At 47.2% G+C, this 23,116-nt stretch overlaps 4 protein-coding genes across 11 annotated transcripts in view; 1 reads left to right on the top strand and 3 right to left on the bottom strand.

Moving 5' to 3' along the window:
- Positions 1-187: 187 nt before the first annotated feature.
- On the bottom strand, positions 188-3,029 carry LOC111077034 (probable elongator complex protein 2). Its single transcript, XM_022371153.2, is given in 7 exon segments — positions 188-348; positions 410-910; positions 973-1,268; positions 1,270-1,277; positions 1,341-1,898; positions 1,954-2,740; positions 2,799-3,029. Coding segments are annotated over 7 exon segments (2,391 nt in total). The 5' UTR covers positions 2,922-3,029; the 3' UTR covers positions 188-230.
- Positions 3,030-3,231: 202 nt separating this feature from the next.
- On the top strand, positions 3,232-6,728 carry LOC111077036 (ARF GTPase-activating protein GIT2). Its single transcript, XM_022371154.2, has 8 exons — positions 3,232-3,419; positions 3,568-4,457; positions 4,525-4,681; positions 4,755-4,840; positions 4,913-5,197; positions 5,577-5,770; positions 5,858-6,254; positions 6,327-6,728. The coding sequence occupies exons 2-8, from the start codon at positions 3,591-3,593 to the stop codon at positions 6,528-6,530; spliced, it is 2,190 nt and encodes a 729-aa protein (XP_022226846.2). The 5' UTR covers positions 3,232-3,419; positions 3,568-3,590; the 3' UTR covers positions 6,531-6,728.
- Positions 6,729-7,506: 778 nt separating this feature from the next.
- Positions 7,507-15,602, bottom strand: LOC111077033 (mannosylglucosyl-3-phosphoglycerate phosphatase). Of its 6 annotated transcripts, XM_022371148.2 has the most exons (11): positions 15,337-15,602; positions 13,578-13,708; positions 10,930-11,143; positions 9,989-10,565; positions 9,841-9,927; positions 9,211-9,774; positions 8,620-9,134; positions 8,315-8,554; positions 8,152-8,247; positions 8,016-8,086; positions 7,507-7,942 (listed from the first exon to the last, which is right to left on the bottom strand). In XM_022371148.2, the coding sequence occupies exons 3-11, from the start codon at positions 11,131-11,133 to the stop codon at positions 7,885-7,887; spliced, it is 2,412 nt and encodes an 803-aa protein (XP_022226840.2). In that variant the 5' UTR covers positions 11,134-11,143; positions 13,578-13,708; positions 15,337-15,602; the 3' UTR covers positions 7,507-7,884. The 6 variants fall into 6 exon arrangements, with proteins under 6 accessions (XP_022226840.2, XP_022226842.2, XP_022226843.2 ...); XM_022371150.2 differs by having other exon boundaries at positions 7,507-8,086; positions 15,337-15,601; XM_022371151.2 differs by lacking the exon at positions 10,930-11,143 and having other exon boundaries at positions 15,337-15,600.
- Positions 15,603-17,976: 2,374 nt separating this feature from the next.
- The window catches only part of LOC111077031 (broad-complex core protein isoforms 1/2/3/4/5), a 47,434-nt gene continuing 42,294 nt past the window's right edge, over positions 17,977-23,116 (bottom strand). The window contains exons 4-11 of one of the 3 annotated variants that reach the window (XM_022371147.2): positions 21,531-22,523; positions 21,142-21,280; positions 20,490-21,026; positions 20,198-20,392; positions 19,754-20,143; positions 19,404-19,506; positions 19,136-19,319; positions 17,980-19,005 (exon numbers count right to left, since the gene is read on the bottom strand). In XM_022371147.2, the coding sequence (XP_022226839.2) occupies positions 18,700-19,005; positions 19,136-19,319; positions 19,404-19,506; positions 19,754-20,143; positions 20,198-20,392; positions 20,490-21,026; positions 21,142-21,280; positions 21,531-22,523 (2,847 nt within the window). In that variant the 3' untranslated portion in view covers positions 17,980-18,699. Of the gene's footprint in view, positions 19,006-19,135; positions 19,320-19,403; positions 19,507-19,753; positions 20,393-20,489; positions 21,027-21,141; positions 21,281-21,530; positions 22,524-23,116 lie in introns of all 3 variants that reach the window. The other 2 variants (XM_022371146.2, XM_022371145.2) reach the window with 2 other exon arrangements.

Below are 23,116 nucleotides of genomic sequence, written 5' to 3'. Positions count from 1 at the left end.
ATTAACCATCAATATGTTGTTATCAGAAGCAGACTCACTCCGCTCTGCTCTTCTCTGCCGTGGGGGGAGCTCAGAACACTGCTAATTGCGACAGATAAGATTACGTGCTTCGATATACCGTGTACGATACCGAGAAGGGAGTTTTCCAACGTGTCATACAGGTTTCTAATTAAACGCAAAAAGTGTTATTGCAAAGGACAGTTTAATGCACACACACAGAGTTGCCAAATTCACGTCATCTTTATGCTGTAGATGCGCACCAAGTGATCATCGCCACAGCTGGCCAGTTGTAGCTGCTGTTGGCCAGGTCGGAATTGCAGGCGACGCACGGTCAAGTGATGGGCATGACTGAAAATAAATACCCAGGTCAGAGGCTTGGCGGGAGAAACCCCCACGAAGATCTACTCACTTTCTTTTTATATCGATGAGAAGCTTCCATTCTCCCACAGCGAACTGATAAATCTTTATCTGGCCAGTTTCTGTGCCGCAAGCAAGAACGTAGGTGTCAGTGGTGCCACTCAGGTAGTCTCTGGCAAAGGCCACCGCTGTAATGGACTCGTTCTTGAGCTCCAGAATGCCCGCCGCCTGCCAGCCATTCAGTGAAGATGACTCAGTCGTCTTTGCTCCCTTCCTCCATGCCACCACCTTTCCGTCTCGGGAGCTTGTGACAAAGTATCTTCCATCATGCGACCAATCACATGCCCAAATGATGCGCGTGTGCACTCCATTTGTTTTGTCCGTTGTGGCCACCAGATTGTAGCCCACGGCAGAATCCTGCCTCTCAAACAGGGACCAGCGGCGATCACGGGATACGGACACCAAATATTTTGAATCGGGGGAGAAGCTGAGCTGTGTGACGGTCAACTGATGTCCACCAAGCTTTTGCACCTGTTTCCAGTTGGAAGAATTCCTGCAACAAGATCCCCAGGAAGTTATTTACAACTCGATTTGCCCACCAATTTGGCTACCTACCAGAGAATAATCTGAGCATGCTCCGCGGTGCTGGCTCGACAAGTGGATGCCAGCAGGGAGCCATCTGCAGTGGCGGCCAGGGCAAAGACCTCATAGCCATGTCCGTAGAGCTTCTGCAGCTCGGGCCAAAGCGTGTTCTGCATCAGAGTCTCCTCCTGGGGCGGTGTTTCCAATGTTATGGGCACAAAGTAGTTGTCTGGATAATCGGTTTTAGCCTTCGCTGGCTCGCCACTCTCTGGTTCTACTTTATAGACAGCCTTGTTGGACAGTCCCAGCGAAGGCACGGAGGCTCCTTTCAGGCAAAGCTGCAGGCAAAACGAACAAAATGGTTAACTGTGGGAAAGGAAAAGACGCTATTGATCTCTTACAATCCAAAAGAACATCTCCCTCCTCATCCGTCTTCACGCGACTGATGTGACGAAAGTTCTCGATGAAGTTCGCCGGGGCCTGGAATGTGCGCACGATCTTCTCCTCGGCCCCGCTTGCAAACTTATAGCGTGAGAGCAATGCCAGGGCCTGCATGTCGTAGCCATGGACCTGGGGTCGGGCCAGCTCATGCCATGTGCAGCCGCCGCCCTCCTGCAGCCAAGGGGCATGAAGACGCGTTGTCTGATCCGATGAGACAGTCATTAAGTAAGCTCCATCATGCTCCCAGGCCAGGTCGCGCACCTCTCCATAATGACCGCCAATGACAACATTGGAGGTCCATAGATGGGGCTGATCTGGGTTCTGGTTCCATATGTGGAAGCCTCCCTGGTAGCTGTGGGCCATGATGGAGCGCCCATCAGTGGAGAATTTGCCACCAAAGAAGCCCATCGAGTTTCCTCCCACCTCGCCTACGCGAACCTGCTCCAGCCACACCCCTTGCTCCGAGGGTGCCCACACAATGAGCGTCTTATCGATGGAGGCCGACAGCAGGCGAATCTCTAAAAGCAACGTTTGATTAATATGAAAGTTTTTCGGGTTTATTTCTCTTCTCACCCTGCTGCTCTGTGATGTGCCAGTGGACTCCGTAGACCCAGCCTTCGTGCCCATACAGAACCGATTCCAGACTCACGGCATACCAGTTATACTGGCCCAACTGTAGAATCTTCTCCTCCACTTTGAGCTCTCCGTCGCTCTCGCTCAGCTTAAACAGATCCACCCGATTCTCCAGCATCTGCGCCTCGCTGCGTGGAGCGATTCTCCAGAGGCGTATGAAGTTATCCTGCGAGCCGCTGGCCAGCAGCAAATCCTCTCCGTCGTAGACAAAGTCCAATCCTCGCACCCAATCCTCGTGGCCAATCAGCTTGTGAACGCATTCAAATTGTCCCTGTTCCTGACCCTGCCCAGGACTGTCGCCAGCAGGGATCCGCTCTGTCCATAGCGAGATGGTTTCATCATCACCGCTGAAGGCCAGCAGCACATGATCGTTGGGCAGCAGCGTGAGGCGTAGAGAGAAGCAGAAGCCACCAGCCAATTGGATTGTCTGAAAGCAGTGTGCATCGTCTTCTTTGTGGATCCAGAGCTTCAGTGTGCTGTCTGCAGCGGCGGTGGCCAGGAGCCAAGAGCCAAGCGTCAGACGCACGCCATCCACGGCATTCACTCCACTCGAATGTCCCTTGAGCACAGTGCGCTTTGTGGCCCCAGAGTTGTCCAATCGCCAGAGGACGGCGTCAGCATCATCGGCCCCAGACAAAAGAAGATCATTGTCCAGCCACTTTACAGTGTTCACCCGCTTTGTGTGTTCCACGAGAGTGTGCAGAATCTTGGTCGAATTCCCATTAAACTGCAACGCGAAAGTTATCTTATTATTTTGCCATTTCTTTTTTGTATTATTCCCCTACCTTGGGATCCACTATGGCAACGGAATTGCAGGCACCGAAGGCAATTAAACCATTTGACCCCCAATCGGCACATTCAGTGCAGCGATTGCAGGCCACTGATGTGTAGAGATTCTCCACTTGCATGCTGTTTTACTTTATTAGCCAGGAAACATTCACAAATTAGATTCCAGTCGACACTTTGTTATTGTTTTGCACGTGTGGCTTCAGTGGCCCTCACTCTGTACATCATATGGGCGGCGTAGTCTGTTGCCAGTCCGTTGGAAAAAGATGATTCGAAGCGTTGCCATTTAGTTGATCAAAGTGCATCCCTGTGTAGTTTCCATGTAAAAAATTTGATTTTATGTTGACCTTTCTTGTTTAAACCTTATTTTCTTAAAAAATCGATTAAAAGGGAATACTTAAAAGTCCCCAATCTTGTAGTAAATGAATTATGCTATCGGTTAAAATTACATGTTTAGTGCTGACGGTACTTACTAGCTAGTTATACTCAACCGCAGATCAAACTCGAGGAATATCATTTCCGCTCATGAAAAAAAAAGAAGAAGATGGCCGCCCGACCCAACAGTAAATATAAACAATCAGCGCAGACGGCAGTGCAGGCGTTCACGGCATTAATTAAAAGTAATTTTCATAATTGATTCGAATGGGTGCACGGGTTGCAATGGTCCAAGTTCGGCGGCTCAGTTTGTGTCGCGCCTAGCTCTGACTCACAGTGGTTCCCCACAATCCGCGTATTTTCCGTATCAATCATTTTTTTTCTTTATCGCAGGGTCTTCAGTGTGGAATGCTTGAATGTGTTTCGCCAGCAGCATAATCGAAGCGCATAAGAAGTTATTTATAGCGCCCCCCGAGACCACGCCCACACGCTCAAGTGGCAGCCACAGTCGCATTATGTCGCGCAGCAAGTCCCGTCTACAGACGGAGGTGTGCGGGGACTGTGGGGCCACAGATCCCTCCTGGGCCAGCATCAACCGCGGCATTCTGCTGTGCGCCGACTGCTGTTCAGTGCACCGCAGTCTGGGGCGCCACATCTCGATTGTGAAATCGTTGCGTCAGGGCAACTGGGAGCCATCTGTGCTGAACTTCGTGAACTCTCTGAACGCGCACGGGGCCAACAGTGTGTGGGAGCATCACTTGCTGGACGGCAGCAGCAACTTGACGGGCGGCAAACATGTGCCACGCTGGCGCAAGCCCACGCCCAAGGATGCCCTGCATCCCACGAAGTCTGACTTCATCAAGGCCAAGCACGTCAACCTGACGTTTGTGCTGAAGCCCAGTCTGCAGGATGATGACGACTGCAGCGGCAATGGCATCAATCTGGAGCAGGAGCTGAGCCGGCAGCTTCATGCCAGCGTGCGCACCAGCAACCTGGAGACTTCTCTGCGCTTCCTGGTGCAGGGTGCCGATCCGAACTACTATCACGAGGACAAGTTGTCCACACCGTTGCATATGGCGGCCAAATTCGGACAGGCCTCGCAAATCGAGATGCTGCTCATCTATGGAGCCGATGTAAACGCCTTGGATGGCAATGGTATGACTCCCCTGGAGCTGGCCAAGGCCAACAACCACAACACCATTGCCGAGCGCTTGCTGGATGCCATGTACGATGTCACCGACAGGATCATTCTGTTCCTGGGTGGCAAGAGACCAGATCACACTGTGAGTGGGACTATCAGCAATTGAAAATGCAAAGTTCACTGATCATGATTTTTGTTTAAAACCTCAGAGTGGGCGCCACCTGACAATACCCGAGACGAACGGAGCGGACATCAGCGAGCAGCTGAAAATTGCTAGAGGCAAACTGCAGCTGGTGCCGAACAAAATGTTCGAGGAGCTGGTAATGGACCTATACGATGAGGTGGATCGACGAGAGTGCGAAGCCAGTGAGTAGGATCGAATCGGATCGGAGATTGTTTCTCTAATAAGAATTATTAATCATGTTTCATCCCATTGCAGTTTGGTCCACGAGCTCATTAAATGCTGAACATGCCACAGTGCCATTCTTGCCAGCTAATCCATTTTTGAGTGCCACTCGCAATCAGGTACGACATGGCCACAGTGTGCAAATTATTTGAACCTTCTTTTCTCATCATTTTGTTTGTTTTTGCACACAGGGTCGTCAGAAATTGGCACGTTTCAATCGCGGCGAGTTTGCTGGTCTCTTGACTGACGTTCTCGTCGACGCATTGCGGCGCCAGAACATGGCCAATCTGCGGCCAATGGATGCTCCATTGCCCGCGCATCATTCACTGCAATCGTTGCCGTATGCGAACAATTCCCTTTTGCTCAGTTCATTCGAGCAGAGCGGGCACGATCCGAACTTGTCAGACGATGAGCCGATCTACGATCCAGTGGCCAGTGATGATGATTATGCTCCAGTGCCCCCTATGGCCCAGCAGGTAAACCTAATGCGACAAAAGATACTCAAGCTGAACAATAGCTTTGGCTAGATACGTAAGAGAAGACTGAAAGTTAGACACGTCCTGTGCTGTTCCTTTCTATTGTGTTCATCTGTAGGCAGGGCACTATAGCCACCCTGCTCTTAGCTAACATATATACCTACATATATAATCCATCCCCCTCAGCGGTAGAGTCCACGTGTAGAATTATTAAGCCTCAATAAAACTAGCCTGAGACTTGTGAAAGTGTAGTTTGACTATTTTGAGTTGACCCACAAGTTGTGTGTGCTTTCGTTCTGATTTCGTTGTAAATATTTTAGCTTTAATTTTGATTTCCGTTCACTTTTACTTATGATTTCTTTGTTGGTTGCTCATTTAGGCCATTGTCCACACGCCACCACGCAATGCCAATTCGCAGGGAAACGAAATGGAGACGTTGCGCAAACAGCTCTGCGAGTACAAGTCGGAGATCAACCAGCTGAAGAACGTGGTGCAAATGCTGTCCAGCGAGAATACACAGCTCAAGTCCAAGTTCTCCAGCACCTCGAACAACAGCGTCTACGATGAGCCACTGTGAGAATACATTTATAATTTCATTTTTTGTTTCGTTGTTTTTATATTTTTTGTTGTTGTTTTTTCTTATTTTTTTTTTTGGGATAGTCGCATTGATCTAAACTTGAGCAGTCCCGACACAGAGCACGAGCCTTTGTCGCTGCCCGAAGGCAGTGGGGCCAATGCTGATAGCGCCTCCTCGAACAACTCCTCGAACCAGTCGACCATCAAGCGGCCAGCCAGCATGTACGAGCGTCGCCTGGCGCCCCACGTGGCCAAAACGCACACGGATGTGAGGAATACGACGAGCATGTATCAAATGGCTGGCGAGGGCAAGCCTTTCGGAGAGGAGGTTAAGCTGCGCTCAGATTTGGTCACGCGCTGCCTGAAGGAACTGATACTGGCCATGCAGCCAGTGCCAGAGGACCAAAAGCAGTCGATTGCACCGCATGGCGAGCTCATACGAAGTGCCGTCACAGATTTGATTGCTTTGTATGCCAACTTGGTGAGACTCGCAGTGAAATTTTCCGATTTAATGATGATTTGATGATTGTACCTTTCAATTCCATTGTTGCAGCCCCAAAATACTAGCGAAAAAACTCGAGAGACCCTCAAGCAGCTCACCCGCCAAAATATACTCATCCAGCACGAGTGTGAGAATCTGCAAAAGGCCATCGAGGCCGATGACAAGCAGGCCATACAGAAGAATACATTGGAGGTGCGCGACTGCGCCTTCCACATTGCCAGTGCCATAAAGACCCTGGTATTGCAGTTCTACTGAGAACAGACCAGGAGCAACCAATGCAATTAAAATTCAATGCAGTTTAACTCTGTTCCCAACTTAGCATTAACCACACAACCAACCGATTAAGTGCCCCTGTCGAGTAACCAACTAACATATACACAGGACCCGATACAAACCCCCTTTTACATATACTATTTTATGTATTTTTATTTAATAAATGTTCACATCAATGTACTTCGTTCAATATACACAAAAAGCGTTCTCTATGGGTTAACGCCAATAGCAAAAGATGATTAAAATGGTTGAATGGTTGAATGGTTGTGGGAATTTTCGCTGGTCTAAACGAGAAGAAGGTCAAGGATGTGTTCAGTATATTTAGTATATAGTATTTATGTGTTTATGTATATATCATTTTAATATCAGGTGCATGGGGATTCCACTCAATTAGGGCACGTATGTATATTGTACATTTAAGTTAACTATATTTTCTAAGCATTGGACAATCAGCTAAGCATGGCATATATATGTGTATATGTATGTGTGTATATTTACTCGTATGTATTGTTTAGCTGTATACAATATAATTGATTTTTGTTTGATTACACCCCCTTCTGTTTCCGTTTCTGCATGGGTTTGTGTTCTTTTCCCGTTGGTCGTCTGTTAAGCAATCAGATTGCTTCTATGGACAAAGAAAATGGCACACACACGCACACACTCCTTCATCTGCCTTCATATATAGTTACTACATTCCGTTGTTGGGCAAGTTCGTGGAACTTTGACTGGTTAAAGCCTTCATTTACGTGTATTTCAGGATTATCGTATTCCTGGTCTCTACAAAATAATAATATCTCGGGCTCTTTGTGAACGCTCCAAAAAAGTATTCATAAAAATATACATATATCCAATGTAGATATACAACAATTTAGGAGCATTTTCCAAAATATTGCTTTACATTCATTTCCATTAGTTTGTTCCTCCTCCTCCTCCAATATCAATCAAGCTACAACCTATATTGATTTGCAAGTAATTAGCTAACTTGCACACCGGATATTTAAAAATTATTTAAGGATGGTAGCTCCGTAACATATACATATATAACATATAAATCAGCTGTGAATTAATCAGTTTATCATATTTAAATTAAGTTTAGCTAGTGGTTATCTTTAGGTACACGTACACGTACACGTACATCATACACTCAATATCTAATTCATACATTTTCGGAGAAAGTCTTAGAAACGTTTAGAACAAAACATAGCCAAAACGAAACGAAGTAGATCAGTAGGTAACAATTAACAGCAAATACAATAGAATAGATATGATCGATCCCAGATGATAGATCTGCAAAACTAACTAGCTAGCTAAATACTTGTTCTGTGCTTATACTTAATCAAATATTTCTCTCCACCTCGGGCCCTGGCTTAAAATCAATTTGTCTACATTTGTAACTAGAAAAACGAAAGAGAAATCAAAAAATTAAATGCAACATATGCCTGAAATGTTGTTTCAATAAATCTTTACTCGTCCTCCGCCTCGGTTATCGTCGAGTTCATAATCTGCGTCTCCTTTTTGTACAGCAGCTGCCGATGATGCTGCAGAAGACGAGAAGAAGGTTAAGATTGGGCTTCTGTAGCCACTGCAATGGACCTTTTCCTACCTCTTCGTTCTGAATCATGACAATGCGATGCTCCAGCTGTGGCGCCAGCTCGCAAGAGGACTGCTCCAGATCATCCAGAGAGGCACGACGCAGCATCTGAGGAAGTAAACAGAACGTTAGTTGGGACGGGCCTGCCATGCTCGCAGTATTACGACTGACTGACCTTCTGTGAGTTGCCATGCGACAAATCCATCGACTTGTTGTGGTGTCCCACGGACAGCTTGCGGATGGGCGATGGTCCGTCCAGGTCCATGCTGTCCAGGCATTGGACCAGGCTATGCCTCCTCGAGAGCGTCACCAGCGACTGTCGGTGCTTGGTGTTCTGGCCGCATTTGCGCGAATTGATGGCCTTGAAGTGATTCTGCAGTGTGATGCCCAGCTCTGGACAAGCATCGTCATCCATCTGGGGGAAAGGAACAAAAAGAGCTGTAGATTATACCCAGGAGCATCAAATGATGGGAGACTCACCAGGACATTGACGCCTTTGAACATGGTATAACCATCGCAGCCCATGAAGATGTAGCTCTTCACGCACAGCTTGTAGGTCTGCTCCAAATTGAGATACTCATCGCCCAGCTGAATCAACTGGGGATCGATGCGCTTGCCGGGCTCTGCCAGTGGATTGAACGCGAAGCTGATGCCAGCCACTTGGGGAAAGCGTCCTTCCAGCTTGGGATACGCCGATACACCGTTCTCCAGGGCCTGCCACAACACACGACCGCTGACCTCGAGCAGGATGAGGGGATCCCTCATGGGTATGACATTGACCAGGTCACCCATGGTGAATGCCCCTACTGGATGGATGCGGTCCGAGCGGAAGGTGCCGCCATTGAGTATGACCACATCGGCGCCAACCGCAGCCAGGACCACGTCGCACACCCAATTGCCCAGATTCGTCTCCTGGGTGCGCACGCGGGAGAAGCGTCCGTCCAGCTCCACGCTGAACACACCCATCACATCCGACAGCTTGCTCTCAATGAACTCTGCAGCAGAAACAAGCGATGCATTAATGAGAGGGGAAACTCGCAGCCTCTGAGACCCATGGCCCCGACTACTTACTGGCATACTTGGAGAGCTCCTCCTTGAGTTCCGGGTCCTCCGGTATTTTGGCTGTCACGTCCACACACTTTACATCCGTAGTAAAGTGCTCCCGATTGACCGCATCCCGCTCTATGGTGATGACCGAGAACTGCTGGAAGTCCGTGCCGGACTTGACGATCATTTTGCCGTTGATCTCCGTCACCTCCCGGACGTGGTCATGGCCGCCCAGAATGATGTCGATGCCATTGCACTTCTCTGCGAGATTGATGTCATTGGGTGTGCGCATGTGGGTCAGGGCAATGATCAGATCGCATCCCTCGTTGCGCAGCTCGCGGGCCAAACGATTGCCCGCCTCCACGTAATCGATGTAGGTGACCTCGTTGGGGTCTATGGTGGGCAGCGTCTCCAGCCATTCGCGCTCCACCAGCCCAATCAGGCCAATCGAGATCTGGTTGTGCAAAATGAAGTGGGAGATCTTGCCCCCACCCAAGGGACGGCCGGTTTCGTTGTCGACCACATTGGACATGAGCCAGGGGAATTCCGTCTGCTTGATCAGTTTCACCAGCACATCCAGGCCGTGATCTACAAGGGCAATGCTTAGATTACGTTCTGATTCTTGGGAAGGTTTCGCCATTCCGCTGCTCTTACCAAAATCATGATTACCAAAGACGGCGCAGTGTGTTCCCACCGAATTGAGCACTGGAACCATCTGTTCTCCCTGGGTAAAGGTGCTCACTGCAAAAGGGGGAATATGCTTGTCAATACGATCTTGCTGGTGGGATGAGCTGCTACTTACACATGCTCGGCGAGAAGGCGTCGCCGCTGAAGAGCACCAGCGGATTGAGATGTGCATAGCTCTTGATGGCGGTGGCAAATCGGGCTGCCCCGCCGACGGGCTCCGTCTCAGCCATGGACTCAATGTTGTAGACATCGTTGTAGTGCAAAATGGTCAGGGGCTTGTCGTCGCCCTCGGTCATCTTCAGCAGCTTCTTGGTCTTCTCCAACTGCGACGAAATCGACGTGGAACGGCCGTTCAGGCCGTGTGGTGCTATGCGCGACGCAGATCCGCGATGCCGTGGACTCTGGGGCTGGCTGACGGAGCCGTAGACGTAGGCGCGCGTTGGGTGTGTCAGCAGCTCTCGGGCGTCCTGCGGCGTCAGGGAAAGGCTGCCGATGGGGTCCTCCTCGTTGCCAAAGTTGGTAGAGCCGCACAGAGAGGCAGCGGCACTCGATGTGGCGGCGGGTACGGATGTCGAGTTGGGCACAGTGGCCGTCGGCGTTCCCAGCGATAGATCGAGCGATCGAAAGTTTGGATTGCTGCTCTGGAGCATGGACAGGGTGCGAGTGCCTGCGTCGCGCACCTCGATGGAAGCCTGGAAGCGAGCAGAACAGCGCACATGGATCAGTTGATGCACCCTGGAAACTGAAATCTCTCACTGCACACTGACAGAACGACAACATTGAGTAAGTCTGGCCTACTGTGGCCAGGGGCAACGGCAACGGAACGGCAACTTAAGATGCAAGCGGGAGGCAAGAAATGAAATAAATAGGAACAAAGCTAGGGGGAGGCATGAGCATTGCCTTGGGAGGTGTGCAGGTTGGGGTGGGTGGTGGGTGTTTGGTACACGTATACACAGGGGTACGGTGGGTACTGTGGGGTACTGGGGGGTACAGGGGGGTGCTGGGGTCACATCAATGGGTTTAGGGTATGGAGTTCGGATGGAATTTGACAGAAACCTGCTTCAGCCAGCCAACCACGTTGCCCATGGTGGCAGCTCCTCCTGAACGGGTGCTGCTGCCCGACAAGTGGCTGAGGCGACGACTTGATCCCGAACCCGGTCCATGGCCAGACGGTGATGGCGTTGTGGGCGGTGCAGTTTCTCCTACACCTCCAACGCCTCCTCCTCCTCCTCTTCCTCCATCGGTGCCCGCAGTGCTCATCCTACAGACGCTGCTTGATAATGGAAATCGAAATGGAAATGGCACACAAAAGATTTCTTCATGATTCTTTGGTTCACTCGGATAAGTCTTATTCAACTTACAAAACGCCCTCAAAATATTTCAGGCTGCGTAGTCGCATTTTCAATGCAAATTAATTAATAACAAAATATAAACAACAACAAAAATAAAGTAGAAAATATTTCGTAATTTCGCGCTACAAATAAAAGGAAAAGAGGAACGCCTCTCGAAGAAACTATAAATGTGAATGCAAATCAATGTGTAAAACAGTGTGGAACAAAAGCATTCTCCGCTCCCTCAATGCAATAATACGAGTAGCAGATAAGACTGAGAATGAAAGTGCAGAGACATTAATCAAGTCTCATGTCTCATCAGAACGAAACGGACCAAAAGCACACACGAGAATAAAGCAATTTCATTTACGAGTATTTGCTCATTGAAACAAAGTCGAATGAACGAATTCCTCGTACTGTTTGAGACCTATAGAAGAGAGAGTACGTGTTGTCTTCATTCTCATCTCGGGGTGAGACAATCAGCGACTGAAAGTGAGATGTGAGCACCTCATTAGAGGCGTCACATCTCACAGATATGCGAATCTGCTAGTGAGACTCTTCCACCACATTGACATTGATAATGAAAGCAACGAGAAAATCGGCACACAATGCTCATACGCACCGTTGGCAGTGACGAGCAAGGTCTATTGTAGTGTGTGTGTGTGTCTATATGTTTTCTTTTTTTCGCCTGGCATGAGGTTGCGTGGTCTGTCGAAGGACACATGACAGGAAATATTGTGCAGTCGCCCGAGAGCAGGACATGTACGGAGGACTCTACATAATGAAAATGGCTTCAATACACAATGACATCAATGAAGCTGCACAGTTGCAGCCACCTTTAACTGGCTTTTATGTGTTGGCCAACAATCGATGCCAATCAGCCACCCCAGCCATTCAATACTAATTGTGTAGACAACAAGCTATTTTTTCGCTCAATTATCCACAGATATGTCCAATGGAATTCAATTACGTTTATTATGTTATGAGAGGACATTGTTCGGCTGCTAAAATTCAATTTAATTAATTAAGCTAACCCATAGCTCAATTAATTTCATATTTCCGCAGAATGCACTTTAACAATTTTATCGCAAAATCATATCAAAATGCGTAACGGCTTTTAAAGGGGCTCTTTACCACACGCATAAATGTGTCTCATTAAGCTCTTCAGCGGAAAACGGTGTACAGACTGCAGTTCCGAGAAGCAACCGCAAAAATCCATTTCGATTTTTGCCAACACCACAAATGAGACCACAAGCGAAAAACCGAAAGGGCTTTCCAGAACGATGGTGAAAACACTCTTTCATTTGCCATTGGTTACATTTTAAAAATGCTTATAATACACATGCATATGCGCATAAATTCAGACAGACGGATGGACATGTAATAATAATCCTTAATAATACTCATGTGCTCGTATTACTCATACGTAGGTAATGGATCCAAACAAGCTCCTATGGGAATTTCGGATTTCTGGGAATTTCTGGAGTTTTATAATACTTCCTTCATGGAATACAAAATCCGATTATTGCAGTCCACTTTTTAAATTTGTAGTTACAAGTGAAACTCGCAATCATTTCTTCACATATGTAAGTACCTTCTCTGTAGTAGTGGGAATCCTAGAGTAGAGTTTCTGCGAACACAGAGCATTACGATTACGAATGCATTTCGTTTTCACTTTCGACTCCCGACTAGCCAGTAAGATGTGAAAGTTCAGAGCCAAGCCATTGCATGCAATCAAAATCAATGGAGGAAATCGAGCATGCGATGTGGTTTTGCTATCCTTGATGGTTTCCAGCAAGCCAGAGGTAACCAAGAGAGACACCGTACAAAACAGGACAAGGGTTAAGGGGTCAGTTGGCTGAGGGATTAACCAAGTGGGAGGGAAGCAGGGAGGGCCACATCCCATCCGATTGCTGCTTATTTTTCGACAGCCTAAGGACAACCGTTGTTAAGGGCGACACACGCACACGCATACGCACCCACACATATGCTTGAAGTAACTTTTTGCAACAGTTGGGACTAGGGCTGGGGCTGGCCACGAGCCTCGTATGCAGGCCAGGCAACAACAACAACAACAACATTTCATTAGCATATTTGGGTAGTAGTCGCTCAGACAGTCCATGCTGATTGCCTTGGAACAATTCCAGTTTCGGGTCACAAGCCACAAATAAGGACTGCATAATTAATGAGTTCTTCATCTAGTTTCAAATCCACACAATTTGCAACTCCACTGTACTTTAATGCCGCCCCAACCTTGACATTCGAAACTGATCAATATGTTTTCATAGGTCAAATAAAAGAGCTTCAACTTGAAAATCCGTTAATTCCCATTGGTAACCAGGCTACCGTTAGCTACCGTCCGCGTCTACTCACTTGCGTGTATGTTGCAGCCGCAGAAGTGAGTGCTTCAGGCGTTTTCCTGTCTTGGGGCGGGCTACGTTCAGTGTCGAGTTGCGATTGGGCCAGCGACTATTCTTGGAGTTTCGTTGTGGGGTGCAAGAGAGCTGCAAGAGGCAAGGGGCATACAAATACAAATATATATTAATTTAATGCATTAATTGATGCAAGCAATGAGTCTTTAACAAATAAGAACGATAATCGTAGTAAATACTCTATTTTACTCTATTATTATTTGAGTCTAATTGCAACAAATGGGTGTCCTCTATCATCTCACATTTTCCATATACTATGAGTACGAGGATTAAAACAGTACTAGCGAAAACATTGTTAATCGATTTTTTAAACTTCATCTTTAAGCCCCTTTCAACACAATTCCCATCCATGCAATTGAGCACGCAACGAGACGCGGAATGACACCCACACGCACCGTCCACACTTATCTTGGCCTCTGGCCATTAAACGTGAAGCCAGCTGCTGATTGTTTTCAGTTCCGTGAACTTGATGCCTCAAAGTACTCTTAACTACTTGTTGTGGGTTATGTTGCGAATAAATTCGTTTCAAGGTCCCAAATTTTAACAAACTTTTTAGTAATTCATCAACATAATTGATGAAAGCTAACCCACCGTCTCTAACTATTTATATCCGCAATTTAAAACAATTTAGAAAATCTCAAGGTCAGAGAGCACACACAGAAGATTCCTGAATGCGGTCACACTCAATGCCCTAGACCTTGTTGGCCAGTGTCGCCATTTCGGACACCACCATCCCAGTCAGTAGGTGGCACTTGTTGTAAATGATTACAATACAAATTTACATACATATACATATGTACATAAATTCAGATATGAATGCCAATGCAGTTGCGAGCACAGTTCCCCGAGCAGAGTATAGCAATCAGCTGTGCTACAACGAGAGCAAAATAAAAAGCTTTCTCTCCCACAATACATATGGCTTTTTACTCTCTCGCGTGTTTCCTATCACTCTCTGTATCTGTCTCTGTCTCTCTATTTTAATACGCAAACACGTTGTTTGGGGACGCTTTATTATCTTTAAGTTAATAAGCAAAAACGTGTTGAACGGTACACGGTTAGCTGCCCTACATGTGTATACACAATGAACATGTTATTTTCATGTCCGACCGACCGATATGTGTGTGTGTGTACCATGCGTAATATAATTTCGCGAGGGTTACGGGTGTCGTACACTTGAACTTACAGCTGTCTCCTGACAAGTAAAAATAAACTGTTTATGCAGTTAAACAGTGTGTGAGCTGTGCTTTTTGGGCCCTGGAGCTCCAGTTTGCCACCTTTGGCCCGCAACAACATCCCCAAACCCAATTCGACCCCAGCCCACCCCTCAGGTGAACCGATATCCTAATGTACGCGTGTGCGTGCGTGGGGGAGGCATTAATAATTCAACACTTTGTGAGCGCGGACAGGGCATTATTTCATTTTTTGCAAATCCCTGTGAATTTCTAAATTGATGCATCCGCCGTCCTACATCATTCACACAATGTACCACCCCCACTCAATTAGATCACAATCTCACAATCACTTTCACTGGCAAGCGTCGCTTGCAATTTGTATTTCACACAAATTACTGCAGGTTAATCAATTACACTACTGATAACGCTGACTCTCCCCCCTCCCTCACCTAGCCCTTGTCACGGCCATTGTTCACGAGTCGCAACTCGGCACTTTTTTTGCGCGTTTGTTTACGAGTCTACACTTACAAATTGCTTCGGCTTTTGTTGACTCCAAATCCTTGTTGTTTCCTTGTGAAATTGCGCAAATGTCTTCCCTTTCTGTGTCTTGTGCTGTTTTGTTTTTTGTGCCCTGAAAAAACGCTACGGCTGTTATAATTTTTTTTTGTCTTCTTTTTTGGTAAAAAATCTTATGCGTAGCGGTAGGAAACGGTGCAAAGCATGGGAGAATACGAGAAATGCCGAAACAACCGTTCACTCGCAGCAGGCGGAAAAACTCTAACTGGCCTCCGCTTCCAAGTGAGTGCGATGCGAAACGCTGATGGACCCATGTGCGCAGAGCATGCGCCAACCGCAGAGCGGCTAACAGTAAAGCTCTCCTAACATAACAGAGCCAAACGAATCTGTTGAGCCAAGATCAAATGTACAGAGACAAAGCTTTTTGTCTTCTGTTGTTTATTTCGATAAGCTTTTTAGTTTGCGATTTAGAAATTCAAATCTTATTTTTAGAAAACTAACAGCTAAAAAAGCCTGTCAACACAAAAGCTCTCCGTTTGGTGAAAACTTTTGCAGACACACAGAGCCACTGAATGTTAACATACAGTGTACGCAAGTTGAAGAATAAACGCACATTATTTATTATTTAATCGTTTTATTTATAGTACCTCACTTTAAAAATTACGTTATACCAATATTACATTAAATGTGGTTTGTTTCGTTTATTACATGGGTGTTTTGTTTTGTATTCTCTCTATTTCGCCTGTTACATAGATAGATGGTTCCTTTTCTGGGGATTTTGTCTGTATGGGTGGTTTACATTTATGGTTTATAATAGATATTTCTGTATACGCATATTTGATAATCCAAAATGTGCTATAATATTGAGTGGTTAAAGGTTACACTTATACGTTTAGTTAGCTTAGGGTTACATGTAATATTTCATTTAGTTTTTAGTTTCCAGTGATCCATTTTCCCCATCTTTTTCAAGATTCTGGGAATTTTTTTTTTTAATTGCTCTTGCGGCAATTTTAACAATGTTATGATATTTTTGCATTTTTTTTTTATTGTTGATTTAACTTTTGTATATGCTACTCGTACTTCATATGCTTTCATTAATTTACAATGATATACAGTTTTGCTATAAAACACTTGTGAATCCAACTAAAGATAATAGGAATAGAATTAAATAATGTCGAGTATAAGGTAAGCATATTGCATTCAGTTCTACGGATCTATAACGCTAAAATAAATTAGTTTGCAACTTTGATTCTCAAATTCCACATATGTACCTCTCCCTCTAGCTTTCTTAACCACTATTAAAACTATATTTAAATTTATTTACAGTTGTTTCCACCATGCGCTCTCCTCTCCGGATTCGCCTAAAATTGAGATGAAACCAAAAATAGTCAAAGTTACTTCTGATGGTTGTGTACTACTATAGCCCGTATTCATATTCATATTCATTTTCGGTTTGATTTGGATTTCTACATATTTACGCTACTGGAAGTTATCATACATTTCTTTCTTTCGTATTTTTTTTTTAATTTTAAATTTTTAAATTTACTATTCATGCAGAAGTTGGTGGAAAGATCTTCTATCTCATTACGGATATACCTAAATAATAATTTCAAGGGGCATCCTAAAGTTGCCTGAAAGAAAAACTTTTTTCAAATTTTCTATGCAGAAGTTTGGGTTTATTATTGTATTACTGTGTTCAATTTTTGTTGTGTGCTGATATAACACTAGAAATTTTACAATTAACTTGGAGGATTCCAAGTACATACATACATATATGTATATATGTTTGCATATATATAGGTGTGTATTTATTTATTGGTAGTTTTCTCTTACATACTCGTCTGCGTTTGCAATGTGTTGGCAAAATTCTACTGTTTCCACTTATGATTTTGTTTTTTTTTTATCAAAAATACATTTTATTTCACATGTTACTTCAATTCTACATAATGTATTTTCTACGTATCCTAAATTCAATTTTAAATGAAATCAAAATGTTGTGTCTTCAGGGCGATTCCGCAAAATTCATATAACTTTCTTTCTGCATTTCAGCTGGGTGATTTTTTTGTTTGTTTCCTTTCTTTTGTCGTTACACGCTAATGAGTTTAATTGCTAGAACCGTGATAATTCGTTTTAATTCTATTTTAAGGTATTTAATCATTCCTTCCCTCGCTTTCAACGGTATGGTATACAGCATTTGATTTGATTCAAGTATTTCTTCGCTCTTTTCGCTATTGTTTTGGGCTTGGCTATACGGGCTTCTTGGTTTTACGGCGCACTTTCAGTCTCACACTAAGCGAAAATTATGATAGTGGTGTGTGTGGGTGTGTGTGTGTATGGGAGAGAGAGGAAGGGAAATAACTAGAATCAGAATTCTGCTACATTTTTCTTACACCTACTTTTGACCCTCATTCAAAGTTCTCCGAATGGTTACAAGTCCAAAATATATATACATATAGATATATACCTTTATATCTGTATGTTTATCTGTATTCGTATACGTATACGTACGTTTATGCATATTTTATGTCCACTAAAAACCAACTACTCTTCAAGCCGGTAGCTCCACAAAACTAATTCATTATCTTTCGAGTCTAGACAAAGCAAAATTCATGTTTCCTGTACGGTCTGATCTATATATATATATATATATATATATATATATGTATATGTATATGTATATATCTTTCTTTCTCTCTACGGTCTGCTTACTCGGCTAGAACAAAGGACTTTGAGAACCTACATCTATTTAACTATGTTCCGTATAATGTAGATAAAGCATATTTCTCGTTATATTTACAGTTTATACACATCTCAATTGTGTAATTAATGTCCAAATCTAGTTAATTGTAATTGTGATTGGATTGGATTGAATTGGATTACTCTTGGGAAGTTCGTAATGGGTTGGGGGAGGGGACTCGACCCTATCTGCCTGTTCTATCCGACCTATTCCGTCTGCTCCTACTGTTTGCTGGACATTAGCAAATGGAACTGCATCAGCTTGCGCTTCCAGTGCTTGTAATTAAATCTAAACTTGATGTCCTCGGACTTGGCCACGCCGGCAATCGTTTTCATCTCCTCCTCATCATCATCATGTAGCTGCTCCTGCTCTTGCTCCTGAACGTACCCCTGATCCCGCGGCAGATCCTGCTTTCAACGCTTTTGTTTGGACGATTTCTTGCGCTTGCTGGTGCCAGTGGCTGCTGCTGTGGCTGTGGCTGGAGGTGCGACAGCCGGTCCGCTGACCAACGCTGATATGCTGGCAAAGGGCGTAGTGCTGGCCGTAGTGGTGCTGGTGCTAGAGCCACCACCACCTCCACCTGTTCCCCCTCCTAATCCACCGGTGCTGCCCATTATTGCCGCAGCATGCAGTGATTCTCAACTACGCTCGGGCGTGCCATGGTGCTGATAGATCTGCTGAAGCTGCTGCTGTTGCTGTTGCTGTTGCTGTTGTTGGCTATGCACCACCTGGCTGCTTGACGTCACCACGTCCTGCTGCATGTGCTGCGGATGGTGGCCCTGGTGGGGCGATTGCTGTTGCTGCATGTGCACCACATGCTGTTGCATATGCTGCGGCGTTGGCGGCCCCTGGGACGAGCTGTGATGCTGCGGTGTGCTATGATGCTGGGGCGTTGGCGGATGCGGCGATGGACTGTACGGGAACTGTTGCTGCAACATATGCAACTTTTGCATAAATAAATCAATTGTTATTGTTATTTTTGGTTAGTCAAAGCGTGAGTGCGTGTTTGTATAGGAGGACGAAGAGAGAGAGAGAGAGAGAGAGACAGAGAGAGCGAGAGAGGGAGCTACATACCGAGTTCTCCTGACTGTGCTCGATAATCTCAATGCTGCCCGTGGTGTTGCCCGAGGTGTTCATCAGCGACACGCCGCTAGTGTTGGCCACCACATCGTACTTGCCCCGCTTGAAGCGGCCGTAGAGCGAGCTGTAGGGCAGGTTGTAGTGGATGGCCGCCTGGTTGATGGACATTTGGCCAACCCTGTTGGAGGAATGCGAGCGAATGTGGGGATTAGTTGGCCAAGATACTAGCTCGCAGAGCATTCAGATCGAATCAAAGACTTACCGCACTGAGTTGAGGGCCTCGTTCATGGCATCCTCGGACCATGGAGTGGGATTCGAACGCGACAGCTCAATGCCCTCCCGCTTGCAGCGTCCGTAAAGTGTTCCTTTGTGGCAGTGAATTGAATTGAAGTGGAGTGAAGGGAAGGGAGAGAATGGGATTAGTTTTGGGAATGCCCAGACGGATGGATGCGACACGAGAGCGAAGAACGAGAGACAATGCGACAGAGAGACAGCAAGAGACGGAGATGAATCGAGCATCGGAGAAGAATAAGCAACGACGAGAAAATTTCGATCCCGGATTTGAATTCCGTATCCCATTTGGATTTCGATTTGGATTTAGGGCCGACTCACCTGTGGGTATGCCAAACTCAGCGCTGGCTTTCTGTACAGAGGTATTACCCGCCCGGATCGCCTCCAATGCACGCTCCAAGTCCTCGGGCGTCCATGTGGTTGGTGCGGCATTGAACGGCGCCGCCAGGCGGATGCCCTCACGACGCGCTATCTTGTAGAGCGTCGATGAGGGTATGCCAAAGGCTTTCGATGCCTTATTGGCGGATATCTGGCCCGAGCGCAACGCCTCCAAGGCGTTCTGCAGGGCATCCTCGTTCCACGACTTGGTGCCGCCCTCCTTCTTGGGCGTTTCGATGCCCAGACGATGAGCACGCTGCCAGAGGGTGGTCGATGGGATGCCATAAATGGCAGATGCTTTCGTCAGGCTCATGTTTTGGTTCTTTAATGCATCTAAAGCTGAATTCATATCATCTTGTGTCCAAGCTTTGGGACCATTAAACTGACCTTTCTCGCCAGAGCCAGAGCCAGCCCCACCACCCATGCCCCCACCACCACCAGCACCACCGGGGCCGCAAACGCTGCCACCCAGCCCGCCTCCATGCTGCTGATCCAAGTTCGTGTAGTGCGGCTCCTTCTGATCGTGCGGCGAGCCATTGGCGATCATCATCGAATCCTCGCTCGTGTCCGAATTGTACATATCTGCAACCAGAACCAGAACCAGAAACAAACATCAGTATATGTCAGTATTGGATCGTTCACGTAGAACATGTAGATTAATATTTGATGCAACACTCACCCATATGCCCTGAGGACATCATATTGACAATCTCCGGCGTTATTATCATACCAGGCTCGTGCTTGATTTGGCTCGGATCAATCTCCATGACAGTTGCCCCACTGATTTCCGCGTGCGACACATGCCCACCATGCTGGGCGTGCACAGCTGCCGCGGCCGCTGCCGCCGCCTGCTGCTGTTGCTGGTGATGCTGCTGCTGTTGCTGTTGCTGATGCTGCTGCTGCTGTTGTTGTTGCTGCTGCTGCTGCTGCTGAGCCTGGCTCTGGGCCATCAGCTGCTGGGCATGGAGGTGTTGCTGCTGCTGCTGCTGTTGCTGGGCCTGATGATGGGCATGCTGCTGCTGGGCGTGGGAGATCGCATGCTGCTGTGCAGCAGCCAGGTGCTTGGCATCGATCACCTCGCTCTTGATGTGCTGCACCAGGTTCGAGTTGCTCTCGTCCCCGGTGTGATGATGGGCTATCGAATGCATGGGAGATTGATCGAGTCGATGGATCTGCTGCGCCAGGTGATTGTCAATGTCGAGCGGTTCGGTGGGATCTAACCAAAAAAGAAAAGGGGTGGAAAATGGATTGCGTTAGCTTTGATCTAATCACGGCAGAGAAAATCCCAGGAGGTTTTCTTAGATCGTTGCACTACACTACCAGTAACTCACTTGATAGATCGCGTGTGTCCGTACTGGGGTTGCACGAGAGGTCGACGTGCTCCGTAACGGTGACTGGTGTGGCAGATGGTGCTGGTGGCTCGGGTGTGAAGTCCAGGAATCCCATGGGCACGCCTAGCAGGCCTCCGTTCTGCATGCAATCAAGATTCGTATACAAAAGAAAGAACACAAAGTTAGCATCTGTATAGGGTTGGTGCGGAAAGTGTGGGGAGGTGGCTGGACGGGACTGGAAGGGACAGGACTGGGGGGCTGCGGTTGCCTATTGCCTAATTGGGGATCGCCTTCCCTGTATCTGGATGCAGGAGAGGCTGAGGCTGAGGCTGTGGCTGAAGGCTAAGACGGAGACGGAGACGGTAACGATGAGACGGCGACACACTTACCATGCCCATGCCTAAACTAGTCATATTTTTTGTATCTTTTCCGTCGCGCGCTACTACAATTTGTGTGACGATGGCTTGGCCCGCTGAGGTCACTCCGCCGCTCACGCCCGTTGCATTGTTCGAGTGGCTGGACGAGTTAGACGACGGCGAGGCGAGCGATTGCTCTGTCTTGCAGATCTTGCTCGGCTTGCTCTCGTGCTCGTGATCGTGGTCGTGGGAGTGTGATAGGTTGTGAGAGTGATCGTGGGAGTGGTCGTGATCGTGATCCTGATCGTGATCGTGATCCACGTCCGACTCGTCACCGGTGCCCGGCACGGGTATATAATTGCCCTCGGCCGTTTGCTGTAGGCTCACAATGGAGGTCTGGTTCTGGCCCTGAATGAGCAGCGTCTGCGAGTGGTGATGGGCCGGCTGTGGCTGCTGGGATACGCTGCTGCTGCTGCCGTTACCGTTGCCTCCGCTCAACTGCAGATCCGGAGACTTGGACCGCTTGAGTCGCGACTTGCGCGTCGTCGGCTGGAGCCCGGAATGCGACTGGAGACTGCCTGCTCCACTGCCGCTGCTCCCACTCGCTGTCGTGCTTAGCAGCTGTCCGCCCAAAGGTACGCTGCCACTGGCCACTCCGTGCTGCGTCAGCAAGGCGTTGATTTGTTGCTGTTGCTGCTGCTGGGCATGTACCTGCTGCTGGGCATGCACCTGCTGCTGTTGCTGTTGCTGCTGTTGCTGCTGCTGCTGGTGTTGCTCCTGCTGGTGGGCCTGAGCCTGGGCCTGTGCTTGGGCCTGTTGGTGGTGCTGATGGTGCTGCTGCTCGAGCGAGGGCGAGGCTGCTCCCCCTGGCACTATGCTGGGATTCACAATGCTCCCCACGACCGCCTGCTGGATGTTCTCCGACACGGTTATTGTCGCTGTGGCCGCGTCGTTCAAATCATCCGCGTTTTCCGCTGTCTCGCAGAGGCCCTTGATCTTCAGTTGTTCGGCGGTGCGCAAGAGGCCCTGCAAAAAAAAAAAGCAAAAGGGAAAATTGGGTTGAGTAAGGCGATACAAATCGATTCGAGGCTGTCATAACATCCCGACGACATCCCCTTGGTTGACCCGCACAAACGTAAAGACAAGCCAAAAACAAAATACATGTCGTGTACATGACGAGGTGTCTCGAGTCTTCCCTATAAGTTTTCTTTTTTTTGAAAATTTAAACGGAAATATTCGATAAGAGAATGGATGCCGAACTCACACAAGCAAATCAATGATCAGTTTGATTTGTATTCCTGTGCTTTACTGTACTCTTCTCTATATGTGCTAAATAACGATCCATTACTTTCTCTTCCGTGTGGCGTGTTCAATCAAATTCAAACTGATTACAGTTGTATTAGCAAACGTTTTCCATGGACTCTGTTATGCGGCTTTGATCCAAGGCGGATTTGATTGAAAAACAAGCCTACTCCTGTTGAAAGTTGAAAACTGAAAGAGTTCCAAGAGCCGCGCCCATTCCGACGTCACACGCACACACCAGCGCCCAGGATGCGGGACACAGGAGACCCCTGAGAATATATAAGCCAGCTTAGGTGGTGGAAATTCGCCTGCTGCTT

This window comes from Drosophila obscura, unplaced genomic scaffold (assembly GCF_018151105.1).
Source record: "Drosophila obscura isolate BZ-5 IFL unplaced genomic scaffold, ASM1815110v1 contig_186, whole genome shotgun sequence".
NCBI classification, from domain to species: domain Eukaryota; kingdom Metazoa; phylum Arthropoda; class Insecta; order Diptera; family Drosophilidae; genus Drosophila; species Drosophila obscura.
Note: the sequence above shows the minus strand (reverse complement) of the source record. Positions and strands in the feature narration are given on the sequence as shown.